The sequence below is a fragment of the Jaculus jaculus genome, chromosome 6 (genome assembly GCF_020740685.1).
Source record: "Jaculus jaculus isolate mJacJac1 chromosome 6, mJacJac1.mat.Y.cur, whole genome shotgun sequence".
NCBI lineage: Eukaryota > Metazoa > Chordata > Mammalia > Rodentia > Dipodidae > Jaculus > Jaculus jaculus.
Window position 1 is genome coordinate 96,398,744 of NC_059107.1, and position 15,242 is coordinate 96,413,985.

Sequence of the window (15,242 nt, forward strand, 5' to 3'; positions counted from 1 at the left end):
TCCCAATGCCCCTACAGTAAAAATGGAAATCATTGTGATGAGAATTTCTAGAAGTTCAGGACTCAGCTAGTCTGTTTTATGCAGTGGTGAACAAGAAACCTTGCCTCAAACAAGAGAAGGCAAGGACTGACATCCAAGGTTGTTCTCTGACTGCCATGTTCGTGCTGTTGTATATGTGCACATGCCTGCCTTTGTACACATATTTTATAAACACATACAGATTAATAAATTATTTCAGGGCCCCTGCCTTGAAGATACCGTGAGCCATAGTAGTTCAACTTTTTTGTTCAAAGGTTAATTAACTGCTGATACTTGGGTTAGGTCTAGACAGAAACAACTTGATTGTTGAGGGGATGGAAATAATAGTTGTTGATTTAACTGACCTGTGTGTGCTAAAGCCACACAGCTGAAGCAGCTTTGAAACCTTATCTCTTTTTGTTTTTTTCCCCTTTGACTCTCTCCCAGTCCCCCCCGAAGGGCGTGACCATCCCGTACCGGCCCAAGCCCTCAAGTTCTCCAGTCATCTTTGCAGGTGGTCAGGTAAGAAAATTCTTATTGGTGGGCTAGAATAAAAGATAATAGTTGAAATGTCAACTTTGTTAGCAACACACCAAGCCCACTCTGCATGCTTGCTGAATCCTGTACTCTGGCCATAATTTGACTTGCTTTTAGTTTCATTTTTGTACTGGAGAAAGCCTTGAATGCAAAGCCTTTATTTAATTTGTAGCAGGCAGTGGAAGTTTTGTAGGCACTCAGAAGTGGTAATTTATAGTGTGTTGGGTTAGAAGAGTTAAACTGACTCAGTTTCACTGCTTCTCTTCCTACTCCCAATCTTATCTATGCTTTATATGTATGGAATAATTTTAGAGGTCGGAGTAAAGGTAACAGATTAAGACCTCTGATGGAGTTTTTTGATGCTAATCTCAAATTTGGGAGGTCTTGACTTGAGTGCCCTACAAACTTTCCCTTCCCTATACCTCACTTCCCCTACTCCTACCCTGCCACTCCCAAACTCCAGTGTGTTATCCTTTAGGCTCCTAACCTCATAAACACTGGTTTGAACCCACATGGCGTAACTGATGTCAGCTGGAGTAAGCGTTGAGCATATAAGAATAGAAGGGGAGAGCATGTTGGGCTGTGGTGCTGTGACCTTTGGTGTTAGAATTTAAACACCAAAGTGATTTTTTGGTGCCTCTACTTCTTCACCAGTCTAAACTTCATCTTTGATTCATGGTTTACTATGAATTTAGATTTGTATGATCAGAGCATTGATGAGAACCAAGTTAGTATTATTGTTCATATTTGAGTAATAATAGGTAAACTATTTTTTAGAGTATTGGGATTCATATAGAAATAATCACCTTCATTTGTTAGCTAAGTGCATTGATGAAAGTGCCTTTTTGAAACCACATGGCCTGTTAAAAAGCATCTTTAACTGGTTCCATTTATTTGTATTTGGTCTGAAAGCCATTTTAGAAGGGAAACATCTCATTGACAGTCTACATTTTGGGGAGTTTCTTATATCACTCTGGAAGCTTTCACTAGTTAGTCATGTTGTTCTCTTGAGATGGATTAGTAGTTTGCTTTAAGTGCTAGCCTTGTATGAATAGGTTTGTCAGAGGGCTCTCAGACAGTCTGGATAGTTGGGCAGATAGGCAGACTCAGTCATTTGTAGCCAAGAGTGTTAGCCTTAGGAATTACCCTTCTCCCTTGGAACTCCAGGTTTCTGCTCTTAAGTACATTTCCATTCCTATTTGGAATAACAGGAGTTCCATCCTTTGTGTCATCAATCTGTTTAAAATTTCTCCTTTCCTATCTTTCTCTTTATCCCTCCTCACCCTTCATACCTTTTTGCTTCCCTCCCCTCCCTCCCCTTTACTCATTTAACCACCCTTTAAAAGCTTGCAGCTTCTTCCATGAGTTGCCCTGTCATGGGTCAATCCCTTGGGCCTTTTTAAATGGACCAGTTCATACAATGTTCACAGGTGGACCTGTGTCTTTTGTTCCTTTGTGGCAGTGGGCTCTGTTCAATTCAACCCCACAATAACCAGGAGCTGACATCAGCTCTGTTGCCCTAGCCCTTCATTCTTACTGAAAATAGCCCGATTGTGCAGTGTGAAGTAACTTTTTTTTTTTTAAATTCACTGATTACAGCTCGTTTTAAATCTGTGTTGTGAGCTCCTTTTTAAAGGAAAAGAATAAACAACCTTTTTTTGTGTGAATTTCATGCTGGTGACAAGGTGCCGGATTGACAGCCCTGGAGACTGAAATCCTCTATTTATCCACAGGACAGGTACAGCACAGGCAGCGACAGTGCGAGCTTTCCCCACACCACCCCGTCCATGTGCCTCAACCCTGACCTGGAGGGACCACCTCTAGAGGTGAGAGGGGATGTTCAGTCTCCAAGGCTCACTCAATCCTTCCGCCTCAGCCGAGACTGCCAACACACGGGGGGCCCAGTGGCGCTGGTGATTTTTGTGCTGTGGACACCACCTGTCCACGGGGACCTGGACTGACCCCCCCACCTCATTTCACACAGGCCGCGTAGCCCACCAGATGGTAACACCAACTTTTTTTTTTAATTATTTTTTTTTGTTGTTCAACCCTCTCTTTTCCCTGTCCCACTCCTCCCATCCCATTTTCACCTTCCCACCCCCACCTGGGTGTGCTTTGGGGGTACTGGCCACTCTGATGTGAGAAGTTTCACATCTTGTTAAATAACCAGCCATTCCTTCCTTCCCCTCCCTCCTTTTTTCCTTTTCCTTTCCTCCTCATCCCTCCCATTATCCTAAAGACCCAGCTCCCTTTTTGGGAGGTTATGGTGTGTGGGGGGAGGAGGGCTTAGTGGGAGCTGCAAGTGCCTTTTGGAGGGGAGGAGGGAGAAGGCAGGATGGTCAACCTCCCTAGTGTTAGGGACTCAGCTAGATTCTAGTGCACTTAAGGTCTTTAGGTAGCTTATAGGGAAAAGTAGGTTAGGTAAGGGAAGTGTTTCAATACATGCCATGCAGGTTTGTGCAGATACAAATCATTCACGGTTCCATGATTGGTAGAAGGGTTTGGGAGTAAGGGAAGAAACTTATTTCCCTCCTAGGTATCTTCTGTACAGGGTGTGGAGGTGGGGCATGGTCAATCGAGGCATTGCTTAATCTCACTTTCCACATTTCATTAAAAAGTAGATGTGAAGCCGGGCGTGCTGGCTCACGCCTATAATCCCAGCACTCGGGAGGCTGAGGTAAGAGGATCACCATGAGTTCCAGGTTAGTCTGGGCTAGTGTGAGACCCTGCCTCAAAAAATGTAAATACATATATTCTGCCTTGATTGAAAGGAACTTGGCTACCCTGGAATAAAGCCATTATATTTAGAGTTCAAAGAAGGCCAGTTTAGGTCTGACTGTTCTGAGATTCTATCTACTGCTGCAATCTCTGGCCTCCCCATTTAGTTCAACTCTGGCTTCCTGGCTAATTGAAATCTGTCTTCCTCCCTCCCCCACCACACACACACTGGGTGGCTGTCCGTGATTGGCTTTTAATAGGAACTGTTTTCCTCCTTTTGTAGGCCTATACCATTCAAGGACAGTATGCCATTCCACAGCCAGATGTAAGTTTTGTTTTCACTTCTTGTTTTGAAAAGCTCCCTCTCCATCCAAAATTGTCTGACTCCTTTCTCCTAAGTAGTCAGAAGTGAGTTGGGTCTTAAACATTTGCAGTGAAGTTTTCCTCACAAGGTGAACCACACAGTAGCATCTTGTTTACCTTTGAACTTTTAACACCTAAAAATCATAATCATTTCATTAGCTTTTTACCCCTTTGTTTCGTTTCATATTACTTTGCCTAAAAGAGAAAATGTTCCAATGTACATTGTTAACTTCGTGCACAGTTAAAGGGTATAATGAAATGTGTGCTTCCTTTAATGAAGTCCTTTTCATGGGGGAAGTGGGAGATTGGGTTTTTACGTTGGATACTTCTCAATCTGAGGTGATATTCAAAAAATCATTGGGGTGCTTATTTGCACAAGGAAGATAGGAAGCTGAATGTTTGGGAATTAAAATTTTCCACTAAAAACACCTCCAAACTACTGGGATTTAGGCTTTGTTTAAGGGTATTTCGGCACGCTTCCTTTATCCTTACTAACTTTATCAGGTATTGAGCATTAGACTTAGAAGTTGAGTTTGGTTTTTTGGGTAGTGGTAGGCCCCAGGAGAAATGGAAAGTAGATCTGAAAGGGATTTTTGTGCCACCAGCAAGGGCAGTTTATAAAAAAAATAGTTGTAAAAGTTGGTGTTGGTGAGGACTAAGCCCAGTTTTGTTTTCTTTTTAACCTCTTTCCTCCTTGCAGTCTCCTTGCCCCCCTCATCTCCTTCCCTTTTCCCAATACTGGTGGAACCCTTGCATGGTGTGTTTCCCCTAGCACTACTGCACAGTTTGTTTACCTAGCCTGTCTGTGCTTGTCCCTGGGGCAACTGTTGTAATGGCTGCAAACACCTTCATTATACAGTCCACAGGGGATGGTTGTTGAGCAGGTGCTGTTGCTTTCCTTATGTACTCAAAATGCATTCATTCTTGCACACATACACCCTTTCTATTTCTAGTCTTTTCCCTTCATTGTTTGCTTGTCTTCTGGATTGTACTGTAAAACTTCATCCTTAACCATCTGTTGTAGTTGGAATAGTAGAGTCACCTTTGAGGATCAGGAGCTCTGTATTTTCACATGAATGTGCTTGAACCCTGGCTATGTTAATCTCCTAATGCTCGTTTCTTTTATTTTCTTCTTGCAGTTGACCAAGCTGCACCAGTTGGCAATGCAACAGTCTCATTTTCCCATGACACATGGCAACACTGGATTCAGTGGTATGGATACCTCAATGTTTATTTCTGTAAGGTATAGTGCAAGACAGAGGCCAGTCCCAAGGTCTCAGCTTGACAACTGTTTAAAAACAAACTTCATTGCCCAGCATCCTGCTGGCTTAAACTTGGCCAGTCTACTATGGCTAAACCCAAGGAGGTAATGTGTTTGTTAATGTTATTTTCATTTGGGGTGAGTTGTTCTAAAATAAAGGCCCAGAAGGTTTGGGGTGAGGTCTGGGGATGCTTGTCAGGCAAAGGGTAGGCTGATATTTCTTTTTATCCATCCTGATTTTTGCCCCCTTGATCTGATCAGCACCCCCTTTCTCTTCACCATCTATTCACAAGAGTTGGGTAGAACAATCCATTTGTGCCAAATTGTGTAGTGTATTTTGTTTTTTTTTTTTTTTGTTTTGTTTTGTTTTTGGGCTTTTTTTTTTCTGTATAAGGAATAACTTGTCCGATAGGGTTAGGATGAGACCACCAAACTCATTTTCACTTGTATCTTAACAGGCATTGAATCCAGCTCTCCAGAGGTGAAAGGCTATTGGGGTAATGATTAAAAAAAAAAATCTGTAGTATTCTACTGTTATATTAATAAACTGGTGGGAGTCTTGTTTCACTGCCCATGAACCATACCAGCAACATGCACATGGCAGAGAGGAGCTGAGAGAGCAAAGGGTGGGGCTGGTGCTCATGAGGGTCCCTTGATGGATCTGGCCAACCACCTTTTAAAAATGCAGTTGAGAGCAGGACTAGAATTATAAGTGTTAGCCAGCTGTCTAGGTGGGTATGGGTGTTTGTGATGGGATTTTATTTTTCTTTTCCTTTTTTTCTTTGAAAAACCAAATAAAAGCCAGGATAATTCGAGCAACAGAAAGTATAAATCTGGAGAAATAAACTCCCCTCACCCTGATTGCCATTTCATCTATCTGACCTTTAGTTCTGGGTTAGGATGATAGGGGTAGAGGGTGTTAATATGATGCAAATATAATTAAAGCAACTCAGTATTGTGCCAAAAATACCCTCGGTACCCAGGAACGGCCATGATGTTGGCACTGGTGCTAGTGAGCATTAGGTGAGATGAAATTGGGACACACCAGCAGGAAATCATAAGTAGAAAGGAAGTACAGAAGCACTTGATGTTTAGGTTTTGGTCCTGTTTGAGGATACCACACTCCCTTGTTTCCGTCCCCTTACCCGTAATAGGCTGGGCTTTGCAGGAAATGGCATGAATTCAGCTCTTATGACTGTACAGAAGAACCTTTCCAGCATTATGTCTGCACTCCTCTCCCCCCCCCCCCTCTTTTCCTCCTTGGAGGCTTCAAAGTTAGTGACGAATCTCCCAACAGCCAATGCTGGGTTTCCAATTTATTTCTTTCTGTTAGTTTAATGTGCAAATCAGTGTGATCTCTGAATGCTGTGCATTGAACTTTCTTGCTCTCTTCTGTCTTTTAGCAGGTTTGGATGCGTCTGCTCAGACTACTTCTCATGAACTCACCATTCCAAACGATGTAAGTATATATGTAGTTAGTTGGATTTTATGAATAAAAACTGACTGCTACTCTTTTTTTAAATTTTTTTTCCAGAAGATTTATTATTTATTTGAGAGAGATAGAGATTGGGCATTCCAGGGCCTCTAACCACTGCAAACGAACTCCAGATGCATGTGCCACCATGTGCATCTGGCTTAGGTGGGACCTGGAGAATTGAACCTGGGTCTAAGTTTCACAGGCATGTGACTTAACCGCTAAGCCATATCTCCAGCCCTGACTTCTACTCTTCATGAAGCGCTAAGAAAAGAAAATGAGGGTTTAAACTTTTTATTGAGATGGAGAGAGGCAGAAGAGAGAAGATAGGGTGTGGATGTACCAGTGCCTCCTAACACTACCAAAAAACCTCCTGACATATGTATTACTTCGTGTGTCTGGCTTTATGTGGGTTCTGGGCAATTGAACCAGGGCCCTCAGGCTTTGTAAATAAAAGCAAGCAAGAGCCTTTAACCACTAAGCCATCTCCCCAGTCTGAAAATAGTGATTTTTATGCACTATTTTTTTTTGTTATGTAGTTATTTACTGGGAAGAATGAAGTGGTCATGCCAGGACTTCATATTATGGCAAATGAACTCCAGGTGCATGTGTCATTTTGTGCCTCTGGCTTTTAAATGGGTAATGGGGAATTGAACCCAGGCCATCAGGCCTTGCAAGTGGGCATGTTTAACTTCTGAGCTATCTCTCCAGCCCCAACATTGGATTTTTATTTATGTTTTTCAAGGTAGGGTCTCAGCAATCCTCTTACCTCTGCCATAATTAAAGGTGTGCACCATGTCCAAACATTATATTTTTATGTTACTGCTATTTATTTATTTTTTTTGTTTTTCGAGGCAGGGTCTCACTCTGGTCCAGGCTGACCTGGAATTAACTCTGTAGTCTCAGGGTGGCCTTGAACTCATGGCGATCCTCCTACCTCTGCCTCCCGAGTGCTGGGATTAAAGGCGTGCGCCACCACCCCCGGTTCGTTCTGTTATTTTTGATTTTGGAGGTAGGATCTCACTTCAGCCTAGGCTGACTTGGAATTCCCTATGTAGTCTCAGGCTGACCTCAAACTCAGGCAGTCCCCGTACCTGTGCCTCCCATGTAGGATTGAAGGCCAACACATCTGACTGCTTGCCTTTTTTTTTTTTTGGCTTTTCGAGGTAGGGTCTCACTGTGGTCCAGGCTGACCTGGAATAAACTCTGTAGTCTCAGGGTGGCCTTGAACTCACGGTGATCCTCCTACCTCTGCCTCCCGAGTGCTGGGATTAAAGGCGTGCGCCATCACGCCCGGCTTTTTTTTTTTTCTTAACCACGGTGGAATGGTCCTTGAATGTTAGATCATGTTCAACATGATTGCCAATAACCATATGTGGCTATTTGGGTTGAGAATAAAACAAATTTTTAGCACATTAGCATGTTACTTTGTAATATTGACCAGTATAAATATATTCTGTTCTCTTTACCCAAAGCAAAACTTTTGAAGATACCAAAAATTTTTATTAGTGTAGTAATGGTGCATTCATCATAGTGGGATGAATTTAAGTGAAGGCTTAAACTAAGAAAAAGGTGGGTTGGGGGGAGAGATGACATGGCATTTGAGGCACTTTCCTGCAAAGCCTAAGGACTCAGGTTTGATTCCCCAGTACCCGTGTAAGCCAGATACACAAGGTCGTACATGTGTCTGAGGTTCATCTGTAGAGGCTGGATGCCGTGGCAAGCCAATTCTCTCTCTCTGTTTGTTTCTCTCATAAATAATAGCAAACAAATAAAACATTTAAAGAAAATTGGAGTTGAGACAGGCATGCTTCCCAGCACTTGGGAGGAAGAAGTAGGAGTATCACTGTGAGTTTGAGGACACCTAGAGACTATAGAGTGATTTCTTGGTTGGCCTGGGCTAAAGTGAAACCTTAACTTCAAAAAGCCCCCCCCCCCCCCAAAAAAAAAAGGTAGCTGAGGAGGTATTTCAGTGGTTAAAGGTGCTTGATTGCAAAGTCTGCTAGGTGGAATTTGATTTCCCAGGAACCACATAAATATGCATCAGGGATTCAAAGATGCCTTATTGCAAAGCTTTCCTGTTATAACACTTGCATAAAAGCAGATGTAAGAAAGTGGCTCATGCATGTGGTGCTTATTTGCATGAAGAGGACTTGGCAACTCATTTACACACACACACACACACACACACACACGGAAAATTAATTAATTTATTTGACAAAGTGCAAAAGAGGCACATAGAGAAAGAATGGGAGTGCCAGGGCCTCTAACCACTGCAGAAGAACTCCAGATGTATATGACACTGTGCATCTGGCTTTTTGTAGGTACTAGAGACTTGAATCCTGGTCCTTAGCCATTGCAGGCACTAACCACTGAACTACCGCCAGCCCACAGTTTTTTTAACCTCAAGGTAGCCTGGCTAGCCCACAATTTTTTTTCCCTTAAAGAATTACAGCCATGCACGGTGCCACACATCTTTAATCCCAGCATTCCAGAGGCAGAGGTAGGAGGATTGCCCTGAGTTCAAGGCTACTTTGAGACTACACAGTGAATTCCAGGTCAGCCTGTGCTATAGTAAAACCCTACCTTAAACAAAACATGAATTACTGTGGAACCTGTACTTCCAAGTCTCTGCTCCCCACCAAGGGATGGTCTCATTATAACCCAGGCTGACCTGGAATTCACTCTAACTCTAGGTTGTCCTTGAACTCAACAGTGATCCTCCTGCCTAATTCAGTGTTTTAGTTTATTTTTATTTATTCAAGAGAGAAAGAGAGAAAGAGAATGGACATAGCTAGGGCCTTCAAACTGTGCTGAAAACAAAATCAAAAATACACGTGCCACATCTGGCTTATGTGGGTTCTGGGAAATTGAACCTGGGTCCTTTGGCTTTACAGGCAAGCACCATAATTGCTAAGCCATCTCTAGCCCCACAGGTGATTTTTGTTTTTTTTTTTTTTTGAGTTAGGGTTTCACTCTAGCTCAGGCTGACCTGAAGTTTTTTACTATGTAGCCTAATGGTGGCCTCGAACTCGAGGTGATTCTACCTCTGCCTCCCGAGTGCTAGGATTAAAGGCATGCACCACCACACCCGGCTCCAAAGATTTTTGGTAAAATTTGGCAGAGATTGTTGGTTGCAGATAGATAGATAGTAGGTTTCATTGCCAAACTTTTATATACAAATTGTAGATACTAGAGGGTTGAGGTAGAATGCTTGGATATAATCATGCAACTCTTAATTTTGTATGCCTTTTCCTTTCCTTTCAAGTTGATTGGCTGCATAATCGGGCGTCAGGGCGCCAAAATCAATGAGATCCGTCAGATGTCTGGGGCTCAGATCAAAATTGCAAACCCAGTGGAAGGGTCTACTGATAGGCAGGTTACCATCACTGGATCTGCTGCCAGCATTAGCCTGGCCCAATATCTAATCAATGTCAGGTAAGGTTTACCTACCTTTTCCTCTTATCAATGCCAACTCAGTAGTGAAGGTTGGGTGCTGCAATGTATAATTAAATACAGGGTTACTTGGGAATAGTAGAGATGGTAAAAGCATGTTTTAAAAGGGTGAGCTCTGCTTTCCTTCCATCTCTAATTTAGCAGAAAGGGTAATAGATTGGGATAAGTTTGCATGGGGGTCACACAGATTGCTTGACTTTGTTGATTTGGGAGAATGAAAAGGGTGGTATGTCTTCCCTCAATAGGACAGTACTCTGGCTATAGCAGCCATACTGATAAAATGTAGGTTTTCTTTTTGTCTATTTCACTGATTGGAGTCCAAAGCAACTTAATTGGACTAAGGATAATGAAGGAATCAGATATCTAACAAAGGAATGAGATATCCTTCTTGGAAGCAGCCTTTACCATTCAGTCTGCAAACATTTTTCTCAAATAGCATGAATGTTACATTTCTCAGATTTTTAGGGAAAGAGTAGCTCAGGGTTAAGAATATTCCAGAAATACTAGTTGTGTTTTTATTATTATTCCTCAGTTTCCTTAGGTAATGTTAATACAATCAACAATTGTAGGACAGATGTACATATCTTTCTTTTTTTTTTTTTTTTGGTTTTTCAAGGTAGGGTTTCACTCTAGCCCAGGCTGACCTGGAATTCACTATGGAGTCTCAGGGTGGCCTCGAACTCACAGCGATCCTCCTACCTCTGCCTCCCAAGTGCTGGGATTACATATCTTTCTTAATGCTCATGTGCTTCAGTCACTTTTTAATTTTTATTTTAGTTTTTTGAGGTAGGGTCTCACTCTGGTCCAGGCTGATGTGGAATTAATTCACTATGTAGTCTCAGGGTGGCCTTGAACTCACTGTGATCCACCTACCTCTGCCTCCCAAGTGCTGGGATTAAAGGTGTGCGCCAACATGCCCGGCAGGAAAGAATTTTTTAAAAATATATTTTTTATTTGAGCGAGACAGGAAGAGAGAGCTCAAGAGGGAATATGGGCATGTCAGGACCTTATGCCACTGCACACAAACTCCAGACACACACACACTTTTTGTATCTGGCTTTACATAGTTACTGGGTAATTGAACCCAGGCCTTCAGGCTTTACAAGCAAGCATCTTTGACTGCTGAGCCATCTCTCTTGCCCCAAGTCTTATTGTCATGTGTGTACTTAACCTTCTGTTTGTGCTTTGGTTATTATTATTGTTTTGTTTTCTTTTTTGAGGTAAGGTCTCACTCTAGCTCAGGTTGACCTGGAATTCACTATGTAGTATCAGGGTCTCAAACTCATGGTGATCCTCCTACCTCTGCTTCCCAAATGCTGGGATTAAAGGCTTGAGCCACCACACCCGGCTGTGCTGTGATATTTTATCCCTGGTTGAATATGTCGATTCCTCAGTAGCAGTCCCGGCTTTTTCTTTGTATTTTCATGCTTTGAGCTACTGCTAGTGTATATGTAGAAAAGACAATATCTAGGTGGAGTTTTCTGTGGAGATACTAAGCTTTCAACTTACCAAGCACATCAAGTCTTTAATGTTTGAAATGATAGTAAGCTTTTACACAAGGTTGTTAGCAAAGATTTCTTCTCTTCTTTCTAGCTGGGATATTGAAAGGGAGTTTTACATGGCAAAAAAATAATGTTTTTGAAAAAATGTGGAAATTGTTATTTTCTGTTTTGGCTAAGCCCTGAATATTGTCAGATAGTTGAAATTGGGACTGTTTTGGTCCTTTTTTGGTAAGATCATTGGCTACCATTGTAAGGAAGAAGTTTATAACTTTAAGTCATTCTTTGCAAGATTATTTTTAGTGAATAGCTTGCTGTTCAGTAGTACCCTATTTGATGTACTATACAAACTATGGATTTGGGTCAGACTTTTTCATTTTTTTTTTTCTCTGAGGTAAGGCCTCACCGTAGTTCAGGCTGACCTGGAATTCACTGTGTAGTCTCAGGGTGGCCTCAAAATAACAGCAGTCCTCCTCTGCCTCTAGTGAGGCACCACCATGCCTGGGTGGGTCAGATTTTAAAGCCTAAACACCGAAGCAAGGACTATGTGCAGAGTTGCTCTTGACCACATCTTGGCCTACTTCTGATGCAAAAGTCAAACTGATTTTGTTAATATTAGGCAAGAAATGTTTATCAGCTTTTATTAATGGCAGTCAGTTACTTTGGGTCACATTGTTTGACCCCAGAAAGTATCCATGTTCTTGCTTAAACACACTCACAGGAATAGGTAAAGCATTCTTTTTGCTTTATAAACATGTTTTGGTAGTACTTTTAAGTTTGTTTTAGTATTAAGAGTATGGAAAGTTAAGATAACAAGGGGCCTTTTATACTCTACACCAGTCTTCCAAGAGAAAAATGTCCCCAGTACTAGCTACACAAATTTTTAAAGCATTTTTCATTGAAAAGGCTATATATGTATTTTTTTAAGTTTTATTTTATTTAAGAGAGAAAGAAATAAGCAGGTAGAGAGCATGGACATGACAGGACCTTCAGCTGGTGCAAATGAACTCCAGATGCATGCACCTCTTTGTGCATCTGGTTTACATGGGTCCTGGGGATTCAAACCTGGGTCCACTAAACCATCTCTCCAGCCCAAAAAGGCTATATTTATGTAAACTTGAAGATAATCTGACTAGTCAGTGACCTACTGTGAACTCATAATGTTCCATTCTATTGTAATACTTTGGTTCATTTGCTCTGGACATATAAGTGGATGTCAATATGAAAAATAGCAAAAATAGGTCAAAAAAAATTTTTTTAAGCCAGGTGTGGTGGTAGCACACCTGTAATCCCAGTACTGAGGAGATTTGAGGCAGGTAAAAATACTGAGTGCTTGCTTCAGAACATTTTTTTTTCCAAGGTAGGGTCTCACTCTAGCCCATATCACTATGTAGTCTCAGGGTGGCCTTGAACTCACAAGGATCCTCCTACCTCTACCTCCCAAGTCCTGGGATTAAAGGCGTGCGCCACCATGCCCAGCACATTTTTATTTTATTTATTTTTCTTAGTGTAACATATAAAGCTTCACAAGTAATTGTTTGATTAGTTGATTGGTTCTTCATTTAAATGGGAAACTAGATTTGAGTAAAACATTTTTTCCTATGGAGATTGAATATTATTCATAGTCTTGATTTTTTTTTTTTTTTTTTTTTTTTTTTTTTTTTTTTTTGAGGTAGGGTCACCCTTCAGCACAGGCTGACCTGGAATTCACTATGTAGTCTCAGCTGAACTCGAACTCATGGTGATCCTCATAACTTGGCCTCCCAAGTGCTGGGATTAAAAGGCATGTGCCACCATGCTCAGCTTTTTTCTTTTTTTAAGATCATTCTGATATTGAAGTCTTTTTTATTTATTTATTTTTATTTTTCAAGGTAGGGTCTCACTCTAGTCCAGGCTGACCTGGAACTCACTCTGTATTCTCAGGGTGGTCTTGAACTCACGGTGATCCTCCTACCTCTGCCTCCCAAATGCTGGGATTAAAGATGTGAACCACCATGCCTGGCTATTTAAAAATATTTTATTTATTTAATTTGAGAGAGAGATTGAAATAGGTAGAGAGAGAAAATGAGCACGCCAGGGCTTCCAGGCACTGCATACAAACTGAAGATGCTCGTGCCCCTGCATCTGACTTAATGTTGGTCCTGGAGAATTGAACCTGGTTCCTTTGGCTTTAGCACCTTAGCCATTTCTCTAGCTAAAATTACCCTCCACCATCACCTTTCCCGCCCGGCAGCTCACATACACTACTCAGACACTCTGTTCCTAAGTTTTGAGAGTCATGCTTGCCACACTGGCTCTGAACTTGTTCTGTACCCCTACAGAACCTGAATTTGTGAACCTCTTGCCTCAGCTTCCTGAGTAATTGTTGCTCCTTGCTTCTTGGCTTGTCAGTATGTGCTCTATATGATACCTTTTCTTAGTCTGTCTGCAATTTCTTTACTTAAGCAATTTTAAATAGCATTATGGAAAAGAAGTAATAGTATAAATATTTAGAGGGTGGGATACAGACTTAAAGAGAGATGGCTTTGTCATAAGTTGATAGTAGATCTGCCTAATTGGCAGCCAAAGGCACTGATATGACTAAAGCGGATTTTGTCCTGTACTTTGTCCCTTTTGTGGTCTTCCCTTCCACCCACCCTTTTTTTTGTTCCTTTTTTTTCCTCTGTTACAGTTTAGAAAACGCTAAACCCTCCTCCCAGGCAGCCTCCGTCACGATCCCTGATCACCTCAGCATCAACCTCTCTCAACCCTCCACCCCTTCTTCTTCTTCCTCCTCCACCACCACCCCCTCGCTCGCCACAGCGGGGACCTCCGACGCACCCTCCAGCCTCCCCAACCCTCTTCCGACCGCCCCTTGTGTCTCCAGTCTGCTTGGCATGAAACCCATCCCTCTCCTGGCTCTAAATGTTGTGTCTGCTGCTAAGGGTACCGGGGCTTCAGCTACCACCACCACCACCTCTACTGTGCCATGTGTAACTAACAAACTGAAAGGCGAGAAACAGAGATTCTCTCCCTACTGAGTATATATCTTGAGGCATATATCCTCAAGTGTTGGTTCATTTTGTTTTTATTTGTTAACATTGGTGAGAATCAAACTATTGTGCGCTTGTGACCATTTTCTTTTTACTACTTTGTGGGGTAGATAACTGGGTGGGTGGTGTGGGCAAGGGTAATCTTTGTTTAGGCTTAGGTCTTTTCAGCTGAGTGCCTGTTTCATTTTGACTTACTGAGCCACAGTTCTTATTTTCTCATTCTGTTATCTTTTTTTGTAGCTTTATTCTGCCTTGCAATATTAACAATGTGTTAGGCTCTGTGTTAATGAATAAAAGCTTCTCGGTTAACCCTTTTTTTTTTTTTAATTAATGGTTAAGCTGTCAGCTGGCCTTCTTGTTCAGATCTGTGTTTCTAGCTATAATAAAGTTGCCACAGTAAGAACCTTAGTTCACCGTGTGCTGTGACGGGTGAAGGGGTGGGGATCTTGTTATCTGTGGCTAGTCAACTTGGAAGTCTGCAGCTGACTTGGACCTTTTTGCACCCCACATTAATTTATAATTCATTGCCAATATTCCTACATAGAAGACCTTTAGCAGTTTTAAAATACTGTTGGTCCTTAGATGGCAAGAACCTTCATAGTGAAGAACCATTTTCTCAGATTCCTTATCATGCCAACAGGTATATATACCAAGAACTTTTTTTTCTCAGAATGGTGGGCAAGCAAGGTTTTGTCAGTGAAAGTTAGGTAGCTTCTCTACATTCCTCATGGAGCATTACCTTTCATTCTGTGATACAAGGAGGTTTTATTTTCTTAATTTTTTAGTTTATTTATTTGAGAAACAGATAGAGAATGGGTGCACGAACACATGCACCACCTTTGTGCATCTTGCTTATGTGGGTCTGGGGAATTAAGATTTTGGTC

At 41.8% G+C, this 15,242-nt stretch overlaps 1 protein-coding gene across 22 annotated transcripts in view; it reads left to right on the forward strand.

Moving 5' to 3' along the window:
• The window catches only part of Pcbp2 (poly(rC) binding protein 2), a 44,141-nt gene that overhangs the window by 23,513 nt on the left and 5,386 nt on the right, over nucleotides 1–15,242 (forward strand). For 2 of the 22 annotated variants that reach the window (XM_045152768.1, XM_045152769.1), the window contains exons 8-15: nucleotides 454–540; nucleotides 2,289–2,381; nucleotides 3,557–3,598; nucleotides 4,776–4,848; nucleotides 5,356–5,394; nucleotides 6,301–6,356; nucleotides 9,640–9,809; nucleotides 13,998–14,672. In XM_045152768.1, coding sequence (XP_045008703.1) covers nucleotides 454–540; nucleotides 2,289–2,381; nucleotides 3,557–3,598; nucleotides 4,776–4,848; nucleotides 5,356–5,394; nucleotides 6,301–6,356; nucleotides 9,640–9,809; nucleotides 13,998–14,346 — 909 coding nt within the window. In that variant the 3' untranslated portion in view covers nucleotides 14,347–14,672. Of the gene's footprint in view, nucleotides 1–453; nucleotides 541–2,288; nucleotides 2,382–3,556; nucleotides 3,599–4,775; nucleotides 4,849–5,355; nucleotides 5,395–6,300; nucleotides 6,357–9,639; nucleotides 9,810–13,997; nucleotides 14,673–15,242 lie in introns of those variants that run through there. The other 20 variants (XM_045152771.1, XM_045152772.1, XM_045152773.1 and 17 more) reach the window with 20 other exon arrangements.